The sequence below is a fragment of the Vipera berus genome (assembly GCF_964194415.1).
Source record: "Vipera berus genome assembly, chromosome: Z".
Classification (NCBI taxonomy): Eukaryota; Metazoa; Chordata; class Lepidosauria; order Squamata; family Viperidae; genus Vipera; species Vipera berus.
In genome coordinates, this window is record NC_138205.1 from 77,501,280 (window position 1) to 77,523,411 (window position 22,132).

At 37.3% G+C, this 22,132-nt stretch overlaps 1 protein-coding gene across 7 annotated transcripts in view; it reads left to right on the forward strand.

Moving 5' to 3' along the window:
- Positions 1 to 22,132, forward strand: part of MYRIP (myosin VIIA and Rab interacting protein) — an 84,057-nt gene that overhangs the window by 22,727 nt on the left and 39,198 nt on the right. For all 7 annotated transcript variants that reach the window (XM_081343762.1, XM_081343765.1, XM_081343766.1 and 4 more), the window contains exon 3: positions 5,459 to 5,680. In XM_081343762.1, coding sequence (XP_081199888.1) covers positions 5,459 to 5,680 — 222 coding nt within the window. The remainder of the gene's footprint in view (positions 1 to 5,458; positions 5,681 to 22,132) is intronic.

Here is a 22,132-nt window from a genome sequence, read left to right on the forward strand (position 1 = left end):
CCGGCAGGGCTGTCCTGCGCATGCGCGTGTGCGCAGGACTGAACTGCCGGCTCCCGCCCACAGCTCTTCCGTCTTGAGGCAGCATCGCTCCCCGGCTCCTAAAGAGTCCTTGGGGATGCTGCCTCAAGAGCCATGGCAGGCGCCTCACGCTCTTCCCTCTTGAAGCAGCATCAGTGGAGCCGTCCGGCGTCAGGCGGGAGCCGGCAGGGCAGTCCTTCCCTCTTGAGGCAGCATCCCCGAGGACTCCTTAGGAGCCGGGGAGTGATGCTGCCTCAAGAGGGAAGAGCGTTGGGCGGGAGCCGGCAGGGCAGTCCTGCACGCGCGTGCGTGCACAGGACTGCCCTGCCGGCTCCCACCAGACGCCAGCCTGCCCTGCTTCCTCCACAGTGAGAGGGGAGGGCGTGCCTTCCCGGGCTCGCTGATTTTCCGGCGTATAAGACGAAAAATCTTGAAAATCATCTCAAAAGTTGGGGGGTCATCTTATACGCCCAGTCTTATACGCCGGAAAATACGGTATCCTTTTGACAAAATATTCATTTAATTTCTTTTTGCAGTCTTTTAAAATGTTTTGTTTTTATGAATATAGATTCATTTAATCTATCATTCAAATATTCTCAGTTTTAAAAGAACTGGATTAAAGATTGGAATAAAGGTTTTAAAAAGACTTTCACAACTAAGAAACAACTTATGAATGAACCAATAACCCCTTTGAAATATCAGAAACTATTAAAAAATGAAAGTAGTCAAAGCTTCAAATATAGATGGTCTTACAAGTCAATATTTTAAATGTTTTGAAGACCAATTCCTACAGTCATTAAAAATACATAATAAAAAATCTTGGAAAGAGACAGCATTGCGTTATTACCAAGGGAGGGTCAAGGTGCCTTGATAAAAAAAAACACTATAGACCAATTTCATTACAAAATGCAGGTAGTCCTCGACTTATGACCACAATTGTGCCTAAAATTTCTGTTGCTAAATGAGACATTTGTTAAGTGAGTTTTGCCCCATTTTATGATCTTTCTTGTCATAGTTGTTAAGTGAATCACTACAAATGTTAAATTAGTGACACAGTTATTAAGTGAATCTGGCTTCCCCATTGACTTTGCTTGTCAGAAGGTTACAAAACATGATCACATGACCCCAGGATACTGCAACCATCATAAATATGAGTCAGTTGCCAAGTGTCTGAATTTTGACCATGGGGATGCTAAAAGGTCACGTATGAAAAACGGTAATAAGTCACTTTTTTCAATGATGTTGTAACTTCAAATGGTCACTAAATAAACTGTTGTAAGTCAAGGACTATCTGTAATTATAAACTTTAAAACAACTATCAACCAATTTCATTATTAAATAATTATAAAATTTTTTATTTTGGCTGAAAAACTGAAGAAGGTTTTATATTCAAGACTGGCTTGTCATGAAGACAACTGAGACATAATGTGAAAATTGTCTTGAATATGTTTGACTTTATAAAAAATTAAATTTGAATTTGTACTGTATGGCAATAATGAACATGTTATTGCCAAGCTTCATAAATTGTTATTGAAACTAAATTTGGAGAATGAATATGTGAAGTATTGCATGATTCGAAGGGCAAAATTTTTTGGATGCAGTATAAAGCTTGAACAATGGGAAAACATGGATTAAGGGTTTAACATTTACATTAAATAAAAGAAAATGTTTATAAAATGTTAGGGTAATGTGCAATGGGAAATTAAGTTTAGCTAATTTATGGTCACTTTTCTTCACATATTTTGTGTGACAAAAAACTTAAAGTGAGGACAAATGGAACATTTTTAAGAATGAAGCAGTTTTATAAATTTCATAAACAAAGAAAATACACTGTGATTTTTTTAAAACAATCCAATTATTTTCATGGTATTTTCCAGAGTTCTGAAATATTAAAACAAAATAGTTATTCTTAGTTTTATATGTTGGAAATTGTTTATTATGCATTTTTTTTCTTTAAACATTTGTCTATTTTGAATTCAGTCCATGGCACAATTCTACAACTAGAATTAGCAACAAAGAAATGGAAAACAAATACAGCTGGGAAACATTTACATACTATTAAGTTGATGTGAGATCAATTTATATTTTTGTTTTATGATCCCAAATGCTAACATCTTCGAGCTAGCTAAACAACATTAAATCACATGCTTTTGTGCATCATTCTGTAGATTCCAAAAATATTACCATATGCTACAAGGCTCTTCTACAGTAACTCTGTAAATGAAATAAGTATTAGCAACATTAATAAATGATAGATTGCATATTACAAAAGTGAATAATATTTTATTGCTTATTTAGGAATTTTTAAGTCATCATTGCTGGATAAATATCCTCTATCTGTTCTTCTTCATAGACAAATCATTTTGGTTTCATCATGTCTGAAGAGTATGGAGGAAATTTTATTAATATAAATTGTACTAATTCCAAAACCTACATTTGCTATACCTTAAGATTTTTTTTAATGCATTTCAAGTTGCTATATTTTCCATGAAGAAAAGTCAATTTTGTTTCCTTAATGAATTATTTACGTTAAATTGTTTCTGTGCAAACTATCATCCATTATTATAAAAACAAAACCAACTCTCTTTTGAGTCAGGAATAATAAAGATGTCTTCTCAGCAATTATTCCTACTCTGTTTTTAAGTGGTGTAATAGATGGTAAAATGTTCTATTAGAAAGTATTGGCTAATTCATACTACTATTGAAATGTAAAAAGTTGAGATTCGACAATGTCTTATTTTACTGCAACAGAGGGAGCGGAAGTCAACGCCTTTTGTTTCTTCCCCTCCCCTTGTTCCCACTTCTATTTTTCCCCTTTCGCTATTGTTGTCCTTTACTATTTGCTTTTCTATTTTCATATTTTATGTTATAAATGAATAAAATTATAAAGCATAAAAAGAAAGTAAAGGCAGACTTTCTAATAGTTATTTTAAATAAATTACTAATCATACTCATTAGTAATAATTAATGATTAGGTCAATTATCTTAAGGACTTTCAACAAACAGATAGAAATTGGTTTTATTTCTGAAAAATATTAAAATTAGAATTACTGATATTTATGAATTGTGAACTAAAGAAAGAATAATTAATGGATAGCAAGGAATCCAAGTTTTTTAATGTTTGCTTTTTTTGACTTGAATTTAAAATTAATTCATCAAAAGATTTTATGCTGAGTCCATAAGACTTTTCAAAAAATATATCTCAGAAAAGATGAACTGTAGATTTTCTCTATTGAGGTTGTAAGAAATTTGAATATGATGACCATGTTGTGTTTTACAGTCTTTATGGAAATACATCACTGCACATATGTATAAAGAGGAGATGTTTTCAAGTTAAAGATGCTAATATTATTTTGAATTTAAATTTAAATTTGTGGAATCTTTTTTTAAGAAATATATTTGTTTTATTTTATTTATTACATTTATTTGCTTCCCATCTCTCTTCAACACACACACACACACACACACACACACACACACACACACACACACACAGACAAGTGGCACAGTGAGGAGGCATCTAACCTAATCTTCCTACAACATCTTCCCACATGTATATCTCTTCACTTCGTTTATTTATGATTGCCCAATTAGTGAAAAAGTTGCATCGGGAAACAGATTTTAATATTGGAGGAGAGGAGCTTACTGTGATTACACACTCATACACACACCTTGCCCTGACAATGTACCCCTTTTCTTTCAGAACTGTCTACGCACAAGTTGGCCTTGTATTAGTAGGTGCAATGTCTAGTTTCTATTTAAAAATATCCTTCAAATCTTGGGCATAAAGTCTTGTATTAAGATTAACCAAAAACAAAAATAATATAGAGTAGAACATTTGGATTTCAGAGTATATGGATCAAATATGGATCAAATAGCTGTCTAATTTCAAACTTCCTAAACAGTTTGTGAAAATAAAAGAATGCCTATTACACCAGTGTCATGATTATGGGCTTCTCAGAAATATCAGCTTGATTTTAGTTGTAGACAAGTGGCCAGACTAGATATTTCTTTGCTCTCATCCATAATGAATTATTATTCAGAGAATAATTTAAAATAAGCTACATATACTTGATATGTTTCTTTATATAATAAATAAATATAATAAATTAATATATTTTAATATAATCTAATATAATATAAGGGTTATTTAATTAATTCAGTCTAGGAATACCTATTAAAACAGTTTGCTGAATGGGACCAAATAAAGCAGAGGTTGAGTTCAAAAGTGCAGGTTGTTGTTTTTTTATAATTTGTTATTTAGCAAAAATCCATACATTGGAAAATGGGGAGAGTTTAAATCTTATATAAATTTCTTCTTTAAATCTTCAGTATTTTGGTACTGCATTACTGAGAATAGGGAAAACTATGCAATTTGATTTTGTATCTCAGAATGAAGAAAGAATGAAAGTTAAATTGAATTATGTTCAATTAAATTGAACATTACATTGAAAAACTGTATTATAGAAATAAATACCCAGGAAAGATATAAGTACTTTGTTCAATATGTGGCATATTATTTTGTGTGGTCACACTGTTATAATATTAACAAAATTGATAAATTACACTGTCCTTGGAAAAACATGTAATCAATTTCCGAGAAATTGTATATGTAAAGAAGTGCTTTATTTCTGAATTCTTCAAAATTCAGAATTCATATTGCAAAATACCAAGCAATTTGGTGCATTTTCTTTGTCAATATCCACTCCAGAATGGAAGAAAAATAAAGATGGAGAGGTATGAAAAATTGAAGAGTAGTGTGGGCAGTAAAGTTACAGATTAAATGAATAGAAAAGTATATGGAAAGAAGGAGGAACACAGGACAAAAAGGAGAAAAATATGGTTTGATTATTTTTATATATATATTATAGGGACGCGGTGGCTCAGTGGGTTAGGACGCTGAGCTTGTCGATCAGAAGGTCAGCAGTTTGACGGGTTGAATCCCGAGTGCCGCGTAACAGTGAGCGTCTGTTACTCGTCCCAGCTTCTGCCAACCTAGCAGTTCGAAAGCACGTAAAAAATGCAAGTAGAAAAATAGGGACCACTACGGTGGGAAGGTAACAGCATTCCGTGCGCCTTTGGCGTCTAGTCATGCCGGCCACATGACCACGGAGACGTCCTCAGACAAGCGCTGGCTCTTCGGCTTTGAAACGGAGATGAGCACCGGCCCCTAGAGTCGGAAACGACTAGCACGAATGTGCGGGGGAACCTTTACCTTTACCTTTACCTATATATATATTTCTAATAAGAAATTAGAAATATAAATTTTAAGATATTTCTAATAATGAAGAGGTGAGAAGTAGGTATAAACCTATCCTAGTAGAGAGAAAGCCATTTTATTTTGTTGAAATATGTCCAGGCAATAGAATGACACTTCCCTTTAAGGACAGTGTTATTTTAATTACATTTTCATTTCTTTCCTCTTTTTTGGGGATTCCAGTGAAATGAAACAGAAGCTTGATGAAGAGGGTAACAAGTGTCGCATCCTTTCTAAGCACCAGATATTTAATGAGCGTTGTTGCATGCGTTGCTGCTCCCCTTTTACATTTCTCATCAATACTAAACGACAATGCCAAGACTGCAAATACAACATCTGTAAGAACTGCAGCTCTTATCAGAGGAAAGAGAAAGCTTGGCTCTGCAATATGTGTCAGCAAGCTAGGTAAGTTTCTATTGTGACATGACTAAGGTGATGTTTCTGACTTCCCCCCCCCCCCTATTAAGTCATTAAGTCTAATGTCACATGAAAAGACACATTCAGTATTCAGAAATGTGTCATTTCTTATGGTCATTGATTCTCTGGAAAATCATATAAATTTTTCAGAAGATTTTGCTTTCTTCATGAAGGAAATTGTTTATTTTCTCCTTTAACTGCGTCTTATTTTCAAGATGGTTTGATGAGATGATATATCAGTGTCATGGTTTTAGGAAACCAAATTTTACTCCAAAGTTGGCAACAATTATCAAGCACCAAAAACATAAAGAAGATAAGGAAAAATAAATGGCCAGAATTCTCTGTTGTGTGTCATTTGCATTACACTACTGTACTTAGTAGTGTAACTGGAGCTGGCTATCACTATTTCACAAGAGATGATTCTCAAGGCTTTTTTTTGGAATTTTGTGAGTCAATTGACAGCAGAACTGAGCCCTTACACTTAGAATGCCAGTCTGTTGTGGTGCAATGTTGAGGCAACAATAGAGCTGACAGAGCTAGTTTTAAACATTTAGCATCACTTTATTGACTGTATATGTCTTTTGGGAGAGAGAGAAAAAACATATATGAAATTCTATTTCAATAAAGAATATAGAGAAAAAATAAAGGAGAAATGAAATATTCAGCATTATTTTTGTAGCCTCTGCCCTTTCAATCTTTGCCAATTTAATTGGATTTTTTTCTTCTTTCTTTATTAAAAAAGGACCTAATTTTGAAAGATAACACTGGTGTGAACATAAATTGATGCATTCTTTGATACGTTAAAATATTTTGTGGGCAATTATTTTGCTACTACATTTGAATTCCTGAAGTTGCAAGGAAGCTAGAAGAGGCAGAAGAAAGAAGAAAAGCCAAGGATGGGGGAGATTGTTGATTGCTTGGTATTGCAGATTGACTTCTAAATGGCTGTAATGTTGCTGACTCTTGATAGTTTTGTAAGTGATTGTTCACTCTATGTGATTGGAGCATTGTTCTTATTGACTTAGTTAAGACTGCTTAAGTGTGCATTTAAGGGGCCTAGTTTCCAGAGCATTTTAATGGGGAGACTTTTGTTTTCTTTTATCCCCATTCTTCTTCTTCGAGGCTAGTCCTCTTCCATAAAAAATTTCTGGGATCTTACATCCAGAGCAAGCAGACAAGAACAAAAAAGGATGTCCTGCCTTTGAGTTTGCCTAGGGGAGATGGAGGGGGAGGCTCCAAGTTACAAAAACAAGGGATTCATTGTCAACAACACAAGGTGTTGCAAGTTTGTCTCCCTCCTTGTAGAAGATCTAAATCAATGGTCCCCAACCTTTGCCGCTTGACAGACTGTTTGCGGGGGGCGGGCGGGAGAGGGGAACTGGGCCGTTGAAGCGAAGGACTGGTGTGCTAGAGCAATCAAAAGTTTTGTTCTCTTCTCTTTCAGACTAGGTATGAGTTTAGATGAAAAATGCCGAAATCCTTCCATATTATATATCCTTCTGCTGTATGTATTCTGTTCTTTTTATACAATTTAGAGTAATGGTCATTCAAAGGAAGAAAATGCCCTCCTTTTTTTAGTTGACAGGCATCTGAGATTTCCAGAAAGATCACCAACGGTCACCAAATTGAATCCAGTTACTTTGATAATCTAATTTACATATTCACATGTATATAATGTGTGCGTATATATGTATGAGTGTGTATTTTTGCATCCTAGTGTTTGGCTAAGTAAATCAACCCTCCCTGCCCCTCTGTAAACCAGACATGAAACAAGAATAGATGACTAATGCTGTTTTATTGTAAGGCTACAATAGTCAGTGTCTAGAAAAATTGTCTTCTATGAAATTGATCCCTGGTATCAAAAAGGTTGCGGACCACTGATATAGACATTAAATAGAATGGAGAGAGTACTAAACCTGACACAGAAGAGGTGAGGGTAGAATCTGTCACTCCCAATAACTGGTATTCAGAAAAGAACCACCACAATATAGTCTTACTCATTCCCAACCCCCAGAGCTGATTAAGAAGTATACCTTGGTTGATGGTATCAAAAGCCACCAAGAGGTCAAGAAGAGTTAAGATGGACTCACCCGTCTATTCTGCTCTCAAAGAGACTATCCAAAAGTGCAACAAAAGCCATTTCTGCCCCATGACATGTCCTGAATCCTGACTGAAAGAGATCCATGTAGTCTTAAAGCCTGATTGTGTTTTCTCTTTCCTCTCTTTTATACCTCATTGAAATCTGAGCATGTTTTTATTTCTCCATAGTTTCTCCAACATTATTTCCACAGAACTCTTCAGGGCTTTTATAAGAGAATGGACAATAGTCATATTGCCTTTCTCTTTTGGCATTTTTATTTCTTGTTCTCTACTCAAAATTTGCTTTACTTGAACTGCATCTATTTAAATATAAACAATTCTAATTTAAATATTTCAGCTAACTCTTATGAATATTCAACAGGACTCTTGAAATGCATTCCATCTTATGGAAATAGGTACAAGCTACATTCTGATAATGTATTTTACATTGTGCTGTTATATAATATTTGCAGTCAATCTCAATTTTCAATTCAATTTATTGTGGTCAAAAACCACTACAAAAAATTTACATTCAACTGTTTACAATAACTTTTCAAGGACTGATTAATTTCAAAAATAATAATCAGCAATTTATAGTTGACTATTAGATTTGTAATGTTGTCAAAGGAGCCAAGAAATGAACTGTAAATGGCAATACTAGTAAGTTTATTTTTCTAAAGTATTAAATTGATGAAGTAACTGAACATGAGCTTCCACAATCCATGTAAGTATATGGTACAATCCTTCTAACTCCTTTGAACCAGATAAAGCATTATTTGGTATAACAATTTTTTTCTAACAGTAAAGTGGGAGCTGTTTCTCAATGCTCCCCATCCATCATTGAGTCAACAGAAAATGTAAGAAATGTACTAAACAACAGTGGATCCCTGTGGATTTGAAGGCACTGTAGTCAGTTTTAGTCAAAGTCTAACAAGTGTAAAAAAAAATTCTGGAGATTTTGTACATTTTGTAAAGGATCAAACAGTAAGAAAAATGTTGTTTTAACACCAGTGCAGCTACAGATGAATTAAGTCTATCTGACTCCTGAGCTAGAAGAAAGAAAATAGAAGTATAATAGGGAAAAAGAAGAAGAAAATAGAAGTATAATGGGGGGGGGAAATGTAGCCAGTAATTATTTCTGACATTGCTGAATGCAAGCAGGAAAAGCCCTGCCTTTTAAATACAAAATCAACATTTTAATATCTGGTTCCTGGTTGAGCATGTAATGAATATACAGCATTGCTGGAAAAAAATGTGTTTAAAACCATCAGTTTTCAAATTAGTAAGTTATGAGAAACAAACAGAAGGAAATAGCCATCCCACAGATAATAAGACTGTGCTTCCAAGTCACATAAAACATTAATGCTGATTTGGGGGATTGTAAATTGGAGTCATTATGCTGATGGAACATGTTCAAATTTTATTTGCAAGAAATTGAATAGGAGGCTATGTATGCTACATTCAGTAGCACCTGATTTATTGATTCAAGAGACCCTGTGTGCTGTGGTGGTTAAAGTGTTAGATTAGGATAGGAGACTTCCAATGGCTGTGTCATTCTATGCTAGCCCGTCTTATCTCACAGGGTTGTCTTGATGGTGGGGAATAAGAGGACAAAGTGTTATCTATGTCACCTGGAGTTCCTGAACAAGATGGAGTGTAAATGCAACCAATCAATAAACAGACCTTAGCATTTTATTTATTTGTTACATTTTTACACTATCTGATTCCGAATGCTTCTGGATAGTTCACAGATAAAAACATATAGAACAATAAAATGATACAGTAATAAAAACAAGAACAAAAAATGCCCACACATATTAGAAAGCTTCTCAGTAGGATGGTGGCATCTGGATCTCAGAGGGAACACCAATCCAGAGGGCATGTATTATAGCTGAAAAGATACGCTTTCAAGGTCCTGATTTTTAATTTAAGGAACTTGGAGTGGGCCAGTACTGTCAGATCAAATCAGCTGGGCAGACATTCACTCAGTGATTCAGGGTGTGCTGGGACATAATAAAATATTCAGTTATGGAAATCAAAGATAAATATATTCTTCTGAAATTTTGTTTTTTAAGTTTAAGAAACTCAGGGCTAAGCTTCATATTGCTGAATTGTTTAACAAATGATTCTTCCTTATCCAAAGAAACTTCTACTATATTCTGACAGTTTACACATTTCCAAATCTCCATAACTTCTTAATGTGGGAGGATAGAATATAATATACAAGTTTTCCGATAGACTTCACATCTCTATTTTTGCAAAAAGCCAGAAATAGTTTGGAGATAAAAATTGAATATGAACAGATGCAACATAAGAAATTCAGATGGAGAAAAGGAGCTTGATTTGTGAAGAATCTTGACATGAATTTTAATTCTTCTTTGTTAATAATAGTGGTAAGATCTTCCTGTTCTTAACTGAGATTTTCTAGCTGTTTTTTATCAAGCCTGAAGTGAGAGAAAGATTTCTGGTTTGGATACCTTTTCTTTTTGTCATATTTTTGCAACTTTTTTAATTTTCAGTCACATTATAAAATTAATTTGTACGCCATAAACTGGATTATTATTAGTTTTTAAAGGGAGATAACTTTAATTCTTTTTTGCCATGATCTTTAGAAACATTTAGCTGTTGTTTCAGAATCCTTGAGATTCAAAACTTATAGAAAGAAAAACTTACAAAATTTTATATAACTAAGCCTCCATTTTTTATTTGTTGATATCTGCCTTGTACTAATATATGATTGAAATTGATAGTTAGGTTAGATTTTTTTTAAAAAACCCTACTAGATAGGTTAAAAAAACTTCAAATTTATTCCAATCCCATCCAGCAAAACAAGAACAAATTAACAGGAAATTAAATACTTTCACAATCTTTGCAAATCTGCAGTCAAAACACCACCAGTTATAGTTACAGTATTCATCATTAATTGGTTCAGGGAGGTATGATACAATGAGTATCAAAAACGATGAGTCCCAACACATTTTTTCCACATGAAAAAATGTAGTGAGTCACTCACAAGGTAGCCGCACCAACAAGTTTAAACTTGTGCATTGAGTACCAAAGAGATTATGAGTACCGGAACAACATTTCTGCCAAAATTCATTGAAGACCAAATTGGATGAGTTTCAAAGGAGTTTAGTACAAGGTGCCATTATATATGGATAAATGTCAGAACTTTAATTCTGTACAAGCCTGATTGTGTCAGCTATTTTAAAAAGGGCAGGCTTGGGGGCAAGGATGTATGGACATGCCCAGACATGTCAGAGATATGATTCTATACAGGCCTGTTTGTGTTAGCTATTAAAAAATGGATAGGGGTGGGGATGGAAGAAGACAGGCATGGCATAATTCTAGGCATATCCTAGCATGTTAGCTAAAGTTCTGCAATTTTTTTACATTGTTAGTGTTGAAGGAAAAGTCTTCATCAGGGTCCAGTCCAAGTGGGGAATAAACAACATGGTGACTGCTTTAGAAAGAAGGCTGTAGTTTATTGAAGAGGAGAGCCAGACAGAAAGATGGCTCTGGAAGAAAAGAGACATCAAATGTAGTAGGGAGTGAGTTTTTATGCCCTCTTGGGGTTTTATTTGTAGTTGTTTCCTGTTCCTGTTTGAGGCTTTGTATTTCCTGTGTCATGTACTTTAACCTGAGTCTGAGTGTGCTCCATTGGCATCTGTGGATTAATCCTATTATGTCCTGTCTTAGAGTTTGAGTGGGGTATGTAGATTTTAGGTATCTTTCTCTTCCTAAGCTTCTAGCTGGGGGGGGGGGCTCCAACCTTCCTGAATGGATTATTACATCTGCATTTCTACAGAGCTGGTTTCTGCTTGGGGGAGGGAGACGGGGCTATTAAGAAGAGAGCCTTGGTGGAGCAGTGGGCTAATGCCTCCTTAAGTAACACCAGCTGCCTGCAATTAGTGCAGGTTCGCATCCCACCAGGCTCAAGGTTGACTCAGCCTTCCAACCTTCCGAGGTAGGTAAAATGAGGACCCAGATTGTTGGGGGCAATTAAGCTGACTTTGTAATAATGCCGCTTGGGGTGTGTGTGAAAGCCCTAATAAGCAGGCATATACATAGAATGAAGGCTACTGCCCTGAGTCTTCGGAGAAGGGCGGGATATAAATGGAATTAAAAAATAAAAAATAAAAAAAAGAACTGGGCATGCTTTTCTGCCTCTTTAAGATCCTTTGAGAAAATATAATATTCTCTCCTTTTAATATTTCCTTCTCTGGGAGAGGGCTGACTTCCCACAGAATGTGTCAGCTATTTTAAAAAAGGCAGGTTTGGGGGCGAAGATGTATGGACATGCTCAGACATGTCAGAGATGTGATTCTGTACAGGCCTGTTTGTGTTAGCTGTTGAAAATGGATAGGGGTGGGGATGAAGAAGACAGGCATGGCATAATTCTAGGCATACCCTAGCATGTTAGCTAAAGTTCTGCATTTTTTTTTACATTTTTAGATACTAGCATATGGGGCAATTAAACTTGTCAGTTGACAGAATGCAACAAAGCATATTGTCAGGATTTTAATAAAATTATTTCTTCAGATAAATTTTCTATGGATGTAAGCCATGTTGAAATTTTAGCAATAAGGTGCAGTGGGAAACAGGACATAACCTGTAATACTTGCCAGGCAGTTGTGAAATGATGAATGGACCATCTTTAGCCCTCAGCAAAAGGATAGGGAGCTGGTAAGTAATTGTTTATTTGTAGTTATAAATAAATAATATAAATTTATTAAACTGGTGGAGCACGCTAACAGGATATTTTTACATTTTGCGTCTCTGAATTAACTCCATCTAGATGATGATCTGTTCAGAGCTCCATGCTTTTGTATTCTTGTGGCAATCGCAGTGGTCACAAATCTTCTGAAGATTTTTCTGACAGAATATAGCAGACATGTCAAACACAAGGCCCGGGGGCCAGATCCGGCCCGCGAAGTGGTTTCATGCGGCCCGCGAAGCCATCCTGGAAACAGTGAGGGAACAGCCCCCACTGCCTTGGCCCTGGCCCAGAGACCCTCCTCCTGCCAGAGACCCTCAGATCTGTCCCCCTCCTGCCCAGGCCCCCATAGGCACCCTTGAGGCGAACCATGTAGAGCTGGCCATGCCCACCCAGTAGGCCATACGCACTCTAGCCACGCCCACCCAGTAGGCCACGCCCACCCAGGCCACACCCACCCGGCCCCCTGAGGGCAACCACAATGCTGATGCGGCCCTCAATGAAATTGAGTTTGACACCCCTGGAATATAGCAACGATTCTGTTCTATTAGAGAAGCTCCACTGTTCTCAATGCAGGTTAAATAGCTGCCATTCAGTACTGTTTTGATGGTATGCGTATGCTCATCTGAATTAAATACAATCGTGTTAAAGGCAACTATGAGATTTTGATATAATATGAAATAGTCTAAGGAGCATTTAATATACATGTGGCTTCAATAGGAAATGTGGTGGTGTGATTCTATTCTTCAGAAGGAAGACAACATGATAAAAGCCTAAAGCACGGGTCGGCAACCCGTGGCTCTGGAGCCGCATGCGGCTCTTTGAGCCGTCTCCTGCGGCTCCCAGCCGCCCGGTGCGCGCGCACCTCTTCGAACGGGCAGTGGTGCGCGCGCACCTCTCCAAATGGAGAGTGGCACCGCCCGTTTGGAGAGGTGCGCGCGCACCTCCCCGAATGGGCGGAGCTGCGCGCGCACCTCCCCAAACCTTTGGAGAGGTGCGCGCATACCTCCGCACGAACGGGCCGCGGCGTCGCTCTTTGAGGAAGCTGCCGCGGCCCGTCTGCAAAGCTGCCGAAAGCGGCAGCTTTGCAGACGGGCCGTCGCCGTCGGGCAACCGGGAACCGGTTCCATCTCACTTTAAAAAAAATGGCAACCACGTGCATCTGCGCATGCGCATAAAACCGTTTTGCGCATGCGCAAAACGTTTTTTGCACATGCGCGTGCATGGACACACGCACGCAGCTCCCAGTTTTTTTAATTTGTGATGGAACCGGTTCCCGGTGGCTCTTTTCCTTTTTTAGGTTGCCGACCCCTGGCCTAAAGCAAATAAAACATGGCTTTCAGGACAAGATGCTAATATGCTTCATAATAATGCAAGAATTGATTATCTCAGAAATAAAACAATGGCGTCCAGCTTAGATCAGCAATAGCAGGCTGATGTCATAGATCATAGTTTCCAGATTTTCTAAGGAAAACCATGAGAAAAAGTTCATGTTAAAATTATGAAGATGCTATCTATATATATGCCTAGGCATCCTGCTTATCTGATATATTGAGGGGTGAGGTTGCAGCAACCTTCCAGAATATCTCCAAAGAGGTTGAGCACTCAGAAAACACAGATGGATATGGCTAATGAATTCTTAAACATTTCTTATAGAAACTTTTAAAACATTATGGCATTCATTATTTTGTCACTTAGAGTGAGACCAAAGAAGCCATTATAGAGAGGTTTAAGCATACCCTGAAAAATAAATTCTGGGCGTATTGTACAGCTGGAAAAAAACTATTGGTACAAAGACATTTTATGTATTCATCATTTCCGCACAACAACAACCCTGTGAAGTGACTTGGTATGAGAGAGAGAGAAACTGGCCCAACGTCACCAAGCCAGCTTTCATGCCCAATGTGGGATTAGAAATCAAAATCTCTTGGATTCTAGCCTGATGCCTTAACCATTAAACCAAGCTGGCTCTCTGCTAAACAATATGCTATGGAATGGCAAAACAAAACCTTTATAGGCTTTCAGGCATTGTGAGTCTGATTTTTCATTCAAGTGAAAGAAAACAAACCACAAAAACAAGATATAGGTACCATTTTGCATCTAACAGGAGGAGCTGCATCTCAAAATTAGCCAGAAAATTACTTAATTAGTAGCATCCATTTTGAAAGTGGTCTTGTTTGCTGATACATAGTACATGAAGGATGGATAACTCAGACTCCAGCATTTATGACAGTTTTAGTATGGCCTCCTACTGTGATTTATACATGTTGAGGTCAAAAACCTATCATTTCAAACGCTGAATTCTTAGCACTTTTTGCATAAAAACAGGTAACGTACATGCTTTGATTAGTTGTAGCTGTGTACAGTTATCTGATGTGGTTAAGCAATGTTAGCAAAATAAACTGATTTCATATGATTTGTAAGACTTCTTTATTATTAAATTCACTGGGCAAATGTTATTAATTTCTGTTATATTCTGACATAAGAGACACTGGCAATTTAGCCTTAATCCTCAATATTAATAAAATGGATTATTGTTCTTTTCAGTATATTGTATAAATATCTTGAGTTCATCAACTGTGTCTCATGTGAAATATAATTTATTTACTTTGCCAGAAATACTGATGATGATCCAAAGGGTTTGAGTATATAGAAAGACTGGACTAGAGCATAAACTTTTAATAAGCTCTGTCCACTGTTCTATCCACTTGTTCTTCATCTTCTTATAAATGATGCAGTATTTTTATGATAGTAGCTTTCAAAATCTTCACCATGCTAACATCTTGAGGCACTGTAATTTCTAAAATGGAATAATACAGACTAGACTTGCTGTTTCAATTAATCAAAATACTATTATCTTACTCTTTAATCAGATTAATTTGATCAACATTTGATGTTTGATACTGTTGATCATGAGAAGCTATGGACAGACCTACAAGACCTGGAAATGCCAGCACATCTGGTCAAGTTGATGAAACCACTATATGCAAATCAGGGAGCCACACTGTATGAACAATATGAGACACCTATTGGTTTAAGATGGAGAAAGGAGTGCAACAAGGTTACATTCTCTCCCTTTTCTTATGCAAGCTGTATGTTGAGATGATCATAAGGAAGCTAGATCTTGAAGAACCCAAAATTGGGGTAAAGATTAGAGGAGGAAACAGACTATCTTCAATATGCTGATGATATAACTCAGAAACCAAAGAAAGTTTGGAACATGTGATCAAGAAAGTCAGAATTTTGATCTCTTTCTGAACATCAAGAAGATTAAGCTCATGACCACTGCAAGGAATGGAAACATCAAAATAGAAATTGATGGGGAAGAGATAGAATGCATTAAAAAAATCCCTTTTCTAGTGTCGCAGATTACTCAAAGCAGTGAATGCTGCCCAGAAATAAAATGTCGGATTGCACTGCATCACATAACAATGATAAATATGAGCCTAATATGAAAAAGCAAAGACATCAGCCTGGCAACCAGATGTCTGCTCTATTGTGTTCCCTATAGCTACCTATGATTGTGAAAGTTGGACCTTAAGTAAGACAGGAAGAAAATTGACTTTTTGAGCCGCGGTGCTGGAAAAGGCTCCTTCATATTCTCTCAATAGCAAAGGTGACCAAAAAGCAAGTATTGGGGAGCATAACACCAGACATGTCATTAGAAGTAAAATCACAAAACTGTGTTTCATTTATTTTGCAATGTCATGTAGGGGAATTCACTGGAGAAAGCAATTATGTTGGCAACAGTTAGCAGAAAAACAAAACCAAGCCACCAAAGAACAGGATGGCTGGATACGATCAAACCCAGAGCATAGAAAAACTTACAGAAGCAGTGTAAGATCGGAGGGTATGGAGAAACCTGGCCATAAGGTGGAGTCAGACACAACTGAATGAATATCATCATCATTATCATCATAATCATCATCATCATCCAACATCATCATTATCATCTGATACATAAGCTAATTGAGAATATTCTCCTTAATACAGCTACATAGCTCATGTCTTTCTCTTATTTGCGTGTATGTTTTGTAGATTTGTGGATCAATATTAGATCAAACAAATAACCAGCAGTATTTGCTATCTTCAAAATGCAAACCATAAAATCCTGTTTGCCTGCTTGAGGGTGTGCAGTTTAAAATACATAGAATTAAATTCTTTTTTTTTTAGAAAGGAGTAAAATGCCCACTTATTTCAGGGTAAAATATGTAAATCATGCTTCTTTAGCTTTTATGAAAGGTATGTGGTGCTGTTCAGGGTAAAATATCAATCTATTTGCCTTCAGTTTTTGCAGTTGGTAAAGCTGTCTAGGGGGCTGTGTGTGCTTCTGGGCTGCATGTCACCTATTCCCTGATGGATTGGACCGAACATCTCATACCTGGTGAATCTCACAAGTTTATGACCTTGTGAGTCTTGCATTACATGGGGAGGAGGTTTATGTACATTGGGATCATGTCCTGATAATATCAATGATTAAAACTATTGATAAGACAGCATTGAAAAAAAGCATACACTTCCTACTAAAGGATCTTTTATTTAAATTACACAAAAATACAATATGTAACTGGTGCATAATTATTTGTTATTCCCTTTTATCAGTATTGTTGAAATGAAGATAAAATGTCTGTATGCTGAAATGTTGAACAAGTCAAACAATTCAATGGGTTTTACTCATTTTTTTACATGACTACACGTGTGAGATTGTGTGTGTGTGTATTCATTTTGTAGAAAACCAATTATCTGTGTATATTTGGTTTCTTATCTGCAATGAAGCAGATCAAGCTATGTGAAATCTCTGAAATGTATGCTCTTAGTTATAAATTTAAAGTTGAATTTCTGGATAATTTATTGTTATGTGTCTAATATAAGGTCTGACAATTACGGTGAAACACAAATTGATAGACTAGGGGGAATCATTAATCTGATCCAGCACAGTTTTTTGTATGCATAAACATTGATTCTTTATGTGTATAAGGAATATCTGTAGTATCACTAAGAAAATATATGATAAACATATTTCTTAATACATGCTATAATAAAACAAAAACAGATTTTTCTGATAATTTAGACCTAAAGAAAAGAAAGCATTAAGTTTAATAGTGTAATAATAATAATAGGCTTTCCCACATATGAAAACTGAAATGAAATTTCTGCATATGGAAGGAGACCCATGTATCAGTATGAGCATATCCCTTAGTTTATTTTTTTTCTTACCATGGGATTTCAAGATACTCTGAGTAGCACACCTAGTCTGCAATTACAAAATGGAAATGCAATATCATGTGAGTCTGGATGTGTTTGGCAGAAGATCTTCTCATATGGGATAGCAGAAGAGAAAGAAGTCACAGGTGAGAGTGTGGAACATCTGTCAAGATAAAGTGCAATATAGTGGGGCCTTTCAATAAAGGAGTGAATTCCAGCAAGCTATCAACGGAAGAACTAAAAGGGGAAGTGGAGTCAGAGCTTCTCCATTCCAGTAGAGATGTTGACAGCTTATAGACAGCCATCAACTGGTGAACCACCTTCCTTCTCTTTATTCCAATATAGTCTGAAAGACTGCTCAGCACTTCAGCAGCAGAAGAGTAGCTGACAGCAACAGAAGCCAATTAACCTCAAGATGACTAATTGGTGGTTAAAGCTTTAGTTGTAACTCAGGTGAAAAAGAAAAGAATTCATAGATATTAGGAGTGAGATAATGTACACACATTGATGTAAGTGTAATATTTAGTACTATTAAGTAAAGATTGCTGGGCTGACAATTGGCAGGCTTGTGTTCAAGACCTGGTTGCTGCCAAGGGATAAGATGAGCTCCTGTCACACGTTCCAGCTCCTGCTAACCCAGAAGTTTGAATGGAGGTGACTGTGAGTAGAGAGATGGATACCACTTCTGTGGGCAATTTAACAGGGACCTGAAAGGAGCCCCCAATTGGGCACCCCACGGGCAATGGTGATGTCGCCATTCAATCTTTTCAATCCAGAAACGCTTCAGTGCTTCCAACATGACTGTTGATTAATAGTATGTCTATATGTCTATACAAAGGGATGCGGTGGCTCAGTGGGTTAGGACGCTGAGCTTGTCGATCAGGTAGTCGGCAGTTTGGCGGGTTGAATCCCGAGTGCCGCGTAACAGAGTGAGTGCCTGTTACTCGTCCTAGCTTCTGCCAATCTAGCAGTTCGAAAGCACGTAAAAATGCAAGTAGAAAAATAGGGGCCACTATGGTGGGAAGGTAACAGCGTTCTGTGCGCCTTTGGCGTCTAGTCATGCCAGCCACATGACCACGGAGACATCCTCAGACAAGCGCTGGCTCTTCGGCTTTGAAACGGAGATGAGCACCGACCCCTAGAGTTGGAAACGACTAGCATGCATGTGCGGGGGAACCTTTACCTTTACCTTTTACCAATGAAGAAGAAGAATAACAGCTCTCAAAAGAAACCAGTACACTCTGATAAATTGAAAGACAAAAAGGACAAGTATAAAAAGTGGAAAGAAGAGCACATAACTAAAGCAGACTATCACCAAATAGCCAAAGCCTGAAAAGATGAAGTGACGAAAGGTAAGGCTCAAAATGAACTAAGGCTTGCAACAAAATAAAAAAAGCTTCTTTCAACATGTAAAAAACAAGAAAAAAGTTGAGGAAATTATTGGTCCATTAGTGGGAGAAAGTGCATGAAGGATGGAAAAGGCCTCCAGAGCCTTGATCTATGACCGCGGAGTGATTTTGTGCCCCTCCCCCTCCCTGTGGCCCAATCCAGGCTCCGGAGGCCTGAAAAAGGCCTTTGGAGCCTGGATCGGGCCACCGGGGGGGCTGTGGATTCATCCCCTGGCCTCAGATCAGAGCGGCACCAGGAACCATGGCAGAGAGGAGATAGACCTTTTCCAGGTGAGTCCCGCATGGCATGAAGGGAGGGGGAAGCATGAGGTATCTTAGTGGGTTGGGGAGGCCTTGGGGGCCTGTTCTATCACTAGACCCTCCCTGAGATACCTCATATTTACTTAACAAGCAGCATGCATTTTAATAAGCAAGATCTCACTAAAGAAATGAAATTCACTCAGAAATGAAATTCAAATTTACACAAAGGGAAAAAACAGTCTAACCTATCAAAAACAGATTAGAAACACAAGTTAAGATAGGCAAGAAAATGGTAAGTGAGCATCTGTCCACCCTAGATGAGTTGAAATCACCAGGACCAGATGGACTACACCCCAAGGTTCTCAAGGAACTGCAGATGTGACCTCAGAACCACTGAACTGTATCTTTCAAAGATCCTGGAGCACTGGGGAATTACCAGAGGATTGGAAAAGAGCTGAAGTAGTAGTTCCTTCAACAAACGAAAAAAACATGGATGCAGGAAACTACACACCTATCAGCCTAACCTCAATACCTGGGAAGATCTTGGGAAAGATAATCAACAAATCAGTGAACACCTAGAGGCAAACAAATTCATTACCAAAAGCCAACATGGGTTTGTCAAAAACATCATGCCAGACAAATCTTATTGCATTCTTTGACCAAGTAACAAAATTAGTGGACCAGAGGAATGCCGTGGATATAACTTACTTGGACTTCAGTAAGGCTGTTTGATAAAGTACACCACAACCTACTACTTGATAAGAAAAATGTGAGTTAGACAGCATCACAACCAGATTGATTTGTAACTGGCTGACCAGCCATACTCAGCATGTGGTCCTAAATGGAACTGCATCCACATGGAGGGAAGTGTGTAGTGGTGTGCCCCAGGGCTCTGTTCTGGGCCCAGTGCTCTTCAGCATCTTCATCAATGATTAGGATGAGGTGATAGATGGAGATCTCATCAAATTTGCAGACAACACCAAACGCAGGAATAGCCAACACTGCAGAAGATAGGCTTAAGATACAGAAGGATCTTGACAGACTTGAACATTGGGCATTATTTAACAAAATGAAATTCAATTGGTGAAAAAAAAGTTCTACATTTAGGCAAGAAAAACCATATGCACAGATATAGTATAGGTGGTACTTTGTTCAATAGTAGCAACTGTGAGGGGGATCTTGAAGTCCCAGTGGACAATCAAATATGAGCTAGCAGTGTACTGCAGCTGCCAAGAAAGTCAACACAGTGCTAGGCTGTATTAACAGAGGGATAGAATCAAGATCACATGAATTGTTAATACCACTTTATAATGCCTTGGTAAGGCCACACTTGGAATACTGCATCCAGTTTTGGTCATCCAGTTTTGGTCACCACAATGTAAAAGAGATGTTGAGACTCTAGAAAGAGTACAGAGAAGAGCAACAAAGATGATTAGGGGACTGGAGGCTAAAACATAAGGAACGGTTACTGGAATTGGGTATGTCTAGTCTAATGAAGAGAAGGACGAGGGGTGACATGATAGCAGTGTTCCAATATCTTAGGGTCTGCCACAAAGAAGAGGGAGTCAAGCTATTCTCTAAACCACCTGAAGGTAGGACAAGAAGCAATGGATGGAAACTAACAAAGAGAAGCAACCTAGAACTAACGAGACATTTCCTGACAGTTGAAACAGGTAATCAGTGGAACAACCTGCTTCCAGAAGCTGTGAATGTGAGCAGTAGCAGTGTTAAGTTAGAAATTATTAAATTTGTCACATGTTTATATAATAAAAGGCTTCCTTAAAAGTGCAGAGGAAATAAGCATACTCTTCTTGTTGGTTTCAGAATTATTTCCAAAAGCCATCACAGTATTTTAATAAATGTGAGTTAAAGATGTCAGAATTCTTGCATTGCTACTTAAATTGAAGTAGATTGGTTTAAATGTGTGGTGTTTGTATTGTCCATACAAAATGTGACTTTTTACCGCTAGGGAAACATGAAGGATTATTACCAATAAAGCAAAACTGTTTCCTCATCCTAGATCTCTGACAAGTCATGTTTACATATATATATTTTTGCTTGTGTATGTATTTTCATCCCCTTAGCAGTAGGTAAGCATACAACTATTTTATACAAATGGCTTCCTAATACCATTTTTAGCATGGCGGTTTTGATCTTTGCTGATCCTATTTTCTCAAGAGGCAACTCTTCAGACTAGATTTCAAAATATCTCTTAAAGTTGGAGATTCCATTCCATTTGAAGTGGCAGCAAAAGATAACTTAAATATAAAATATTTAAATAAGGGTTCAGAAACCTTTAATGAGTGGTGTAATAATATCCAACTTCAGATTTGGAAGAAAGAAAACAATATAATACAGTAGACTAACAATGATGTCCTAAGCAGCCAGAGTCCTTTGGAGTGGTATGGCTATAATAAATTGAAATTAAGTTAAGATTAAATAAAATATAGATAAAACCTGATGGTAATTAAAAAGTAAAATACTGTGAAAGCACCTCTAAATTTATGCATCACATATTTTTGCATATTCTTGTTGGGAGTCATCTAGAAATTATTTTATCACATTTTCTCTATATGATTTCTATATTTTTTTCATTATTTCTGCCCACTATTTTAGCTTGGCTTCATAAATGAATTCTATATTCCAGTGGTGGTGAACCTATGGCACGCATACCAGAGGTGGCACTCAGAGCCCTCTCTGTTGGCACGCATGCCAACACTGCCAGCAGCAGGTCCATCACGGTGCCACTGCCGCCTGGAGCAGGAACCCCGCCCAGCACAAAGTGGCTGA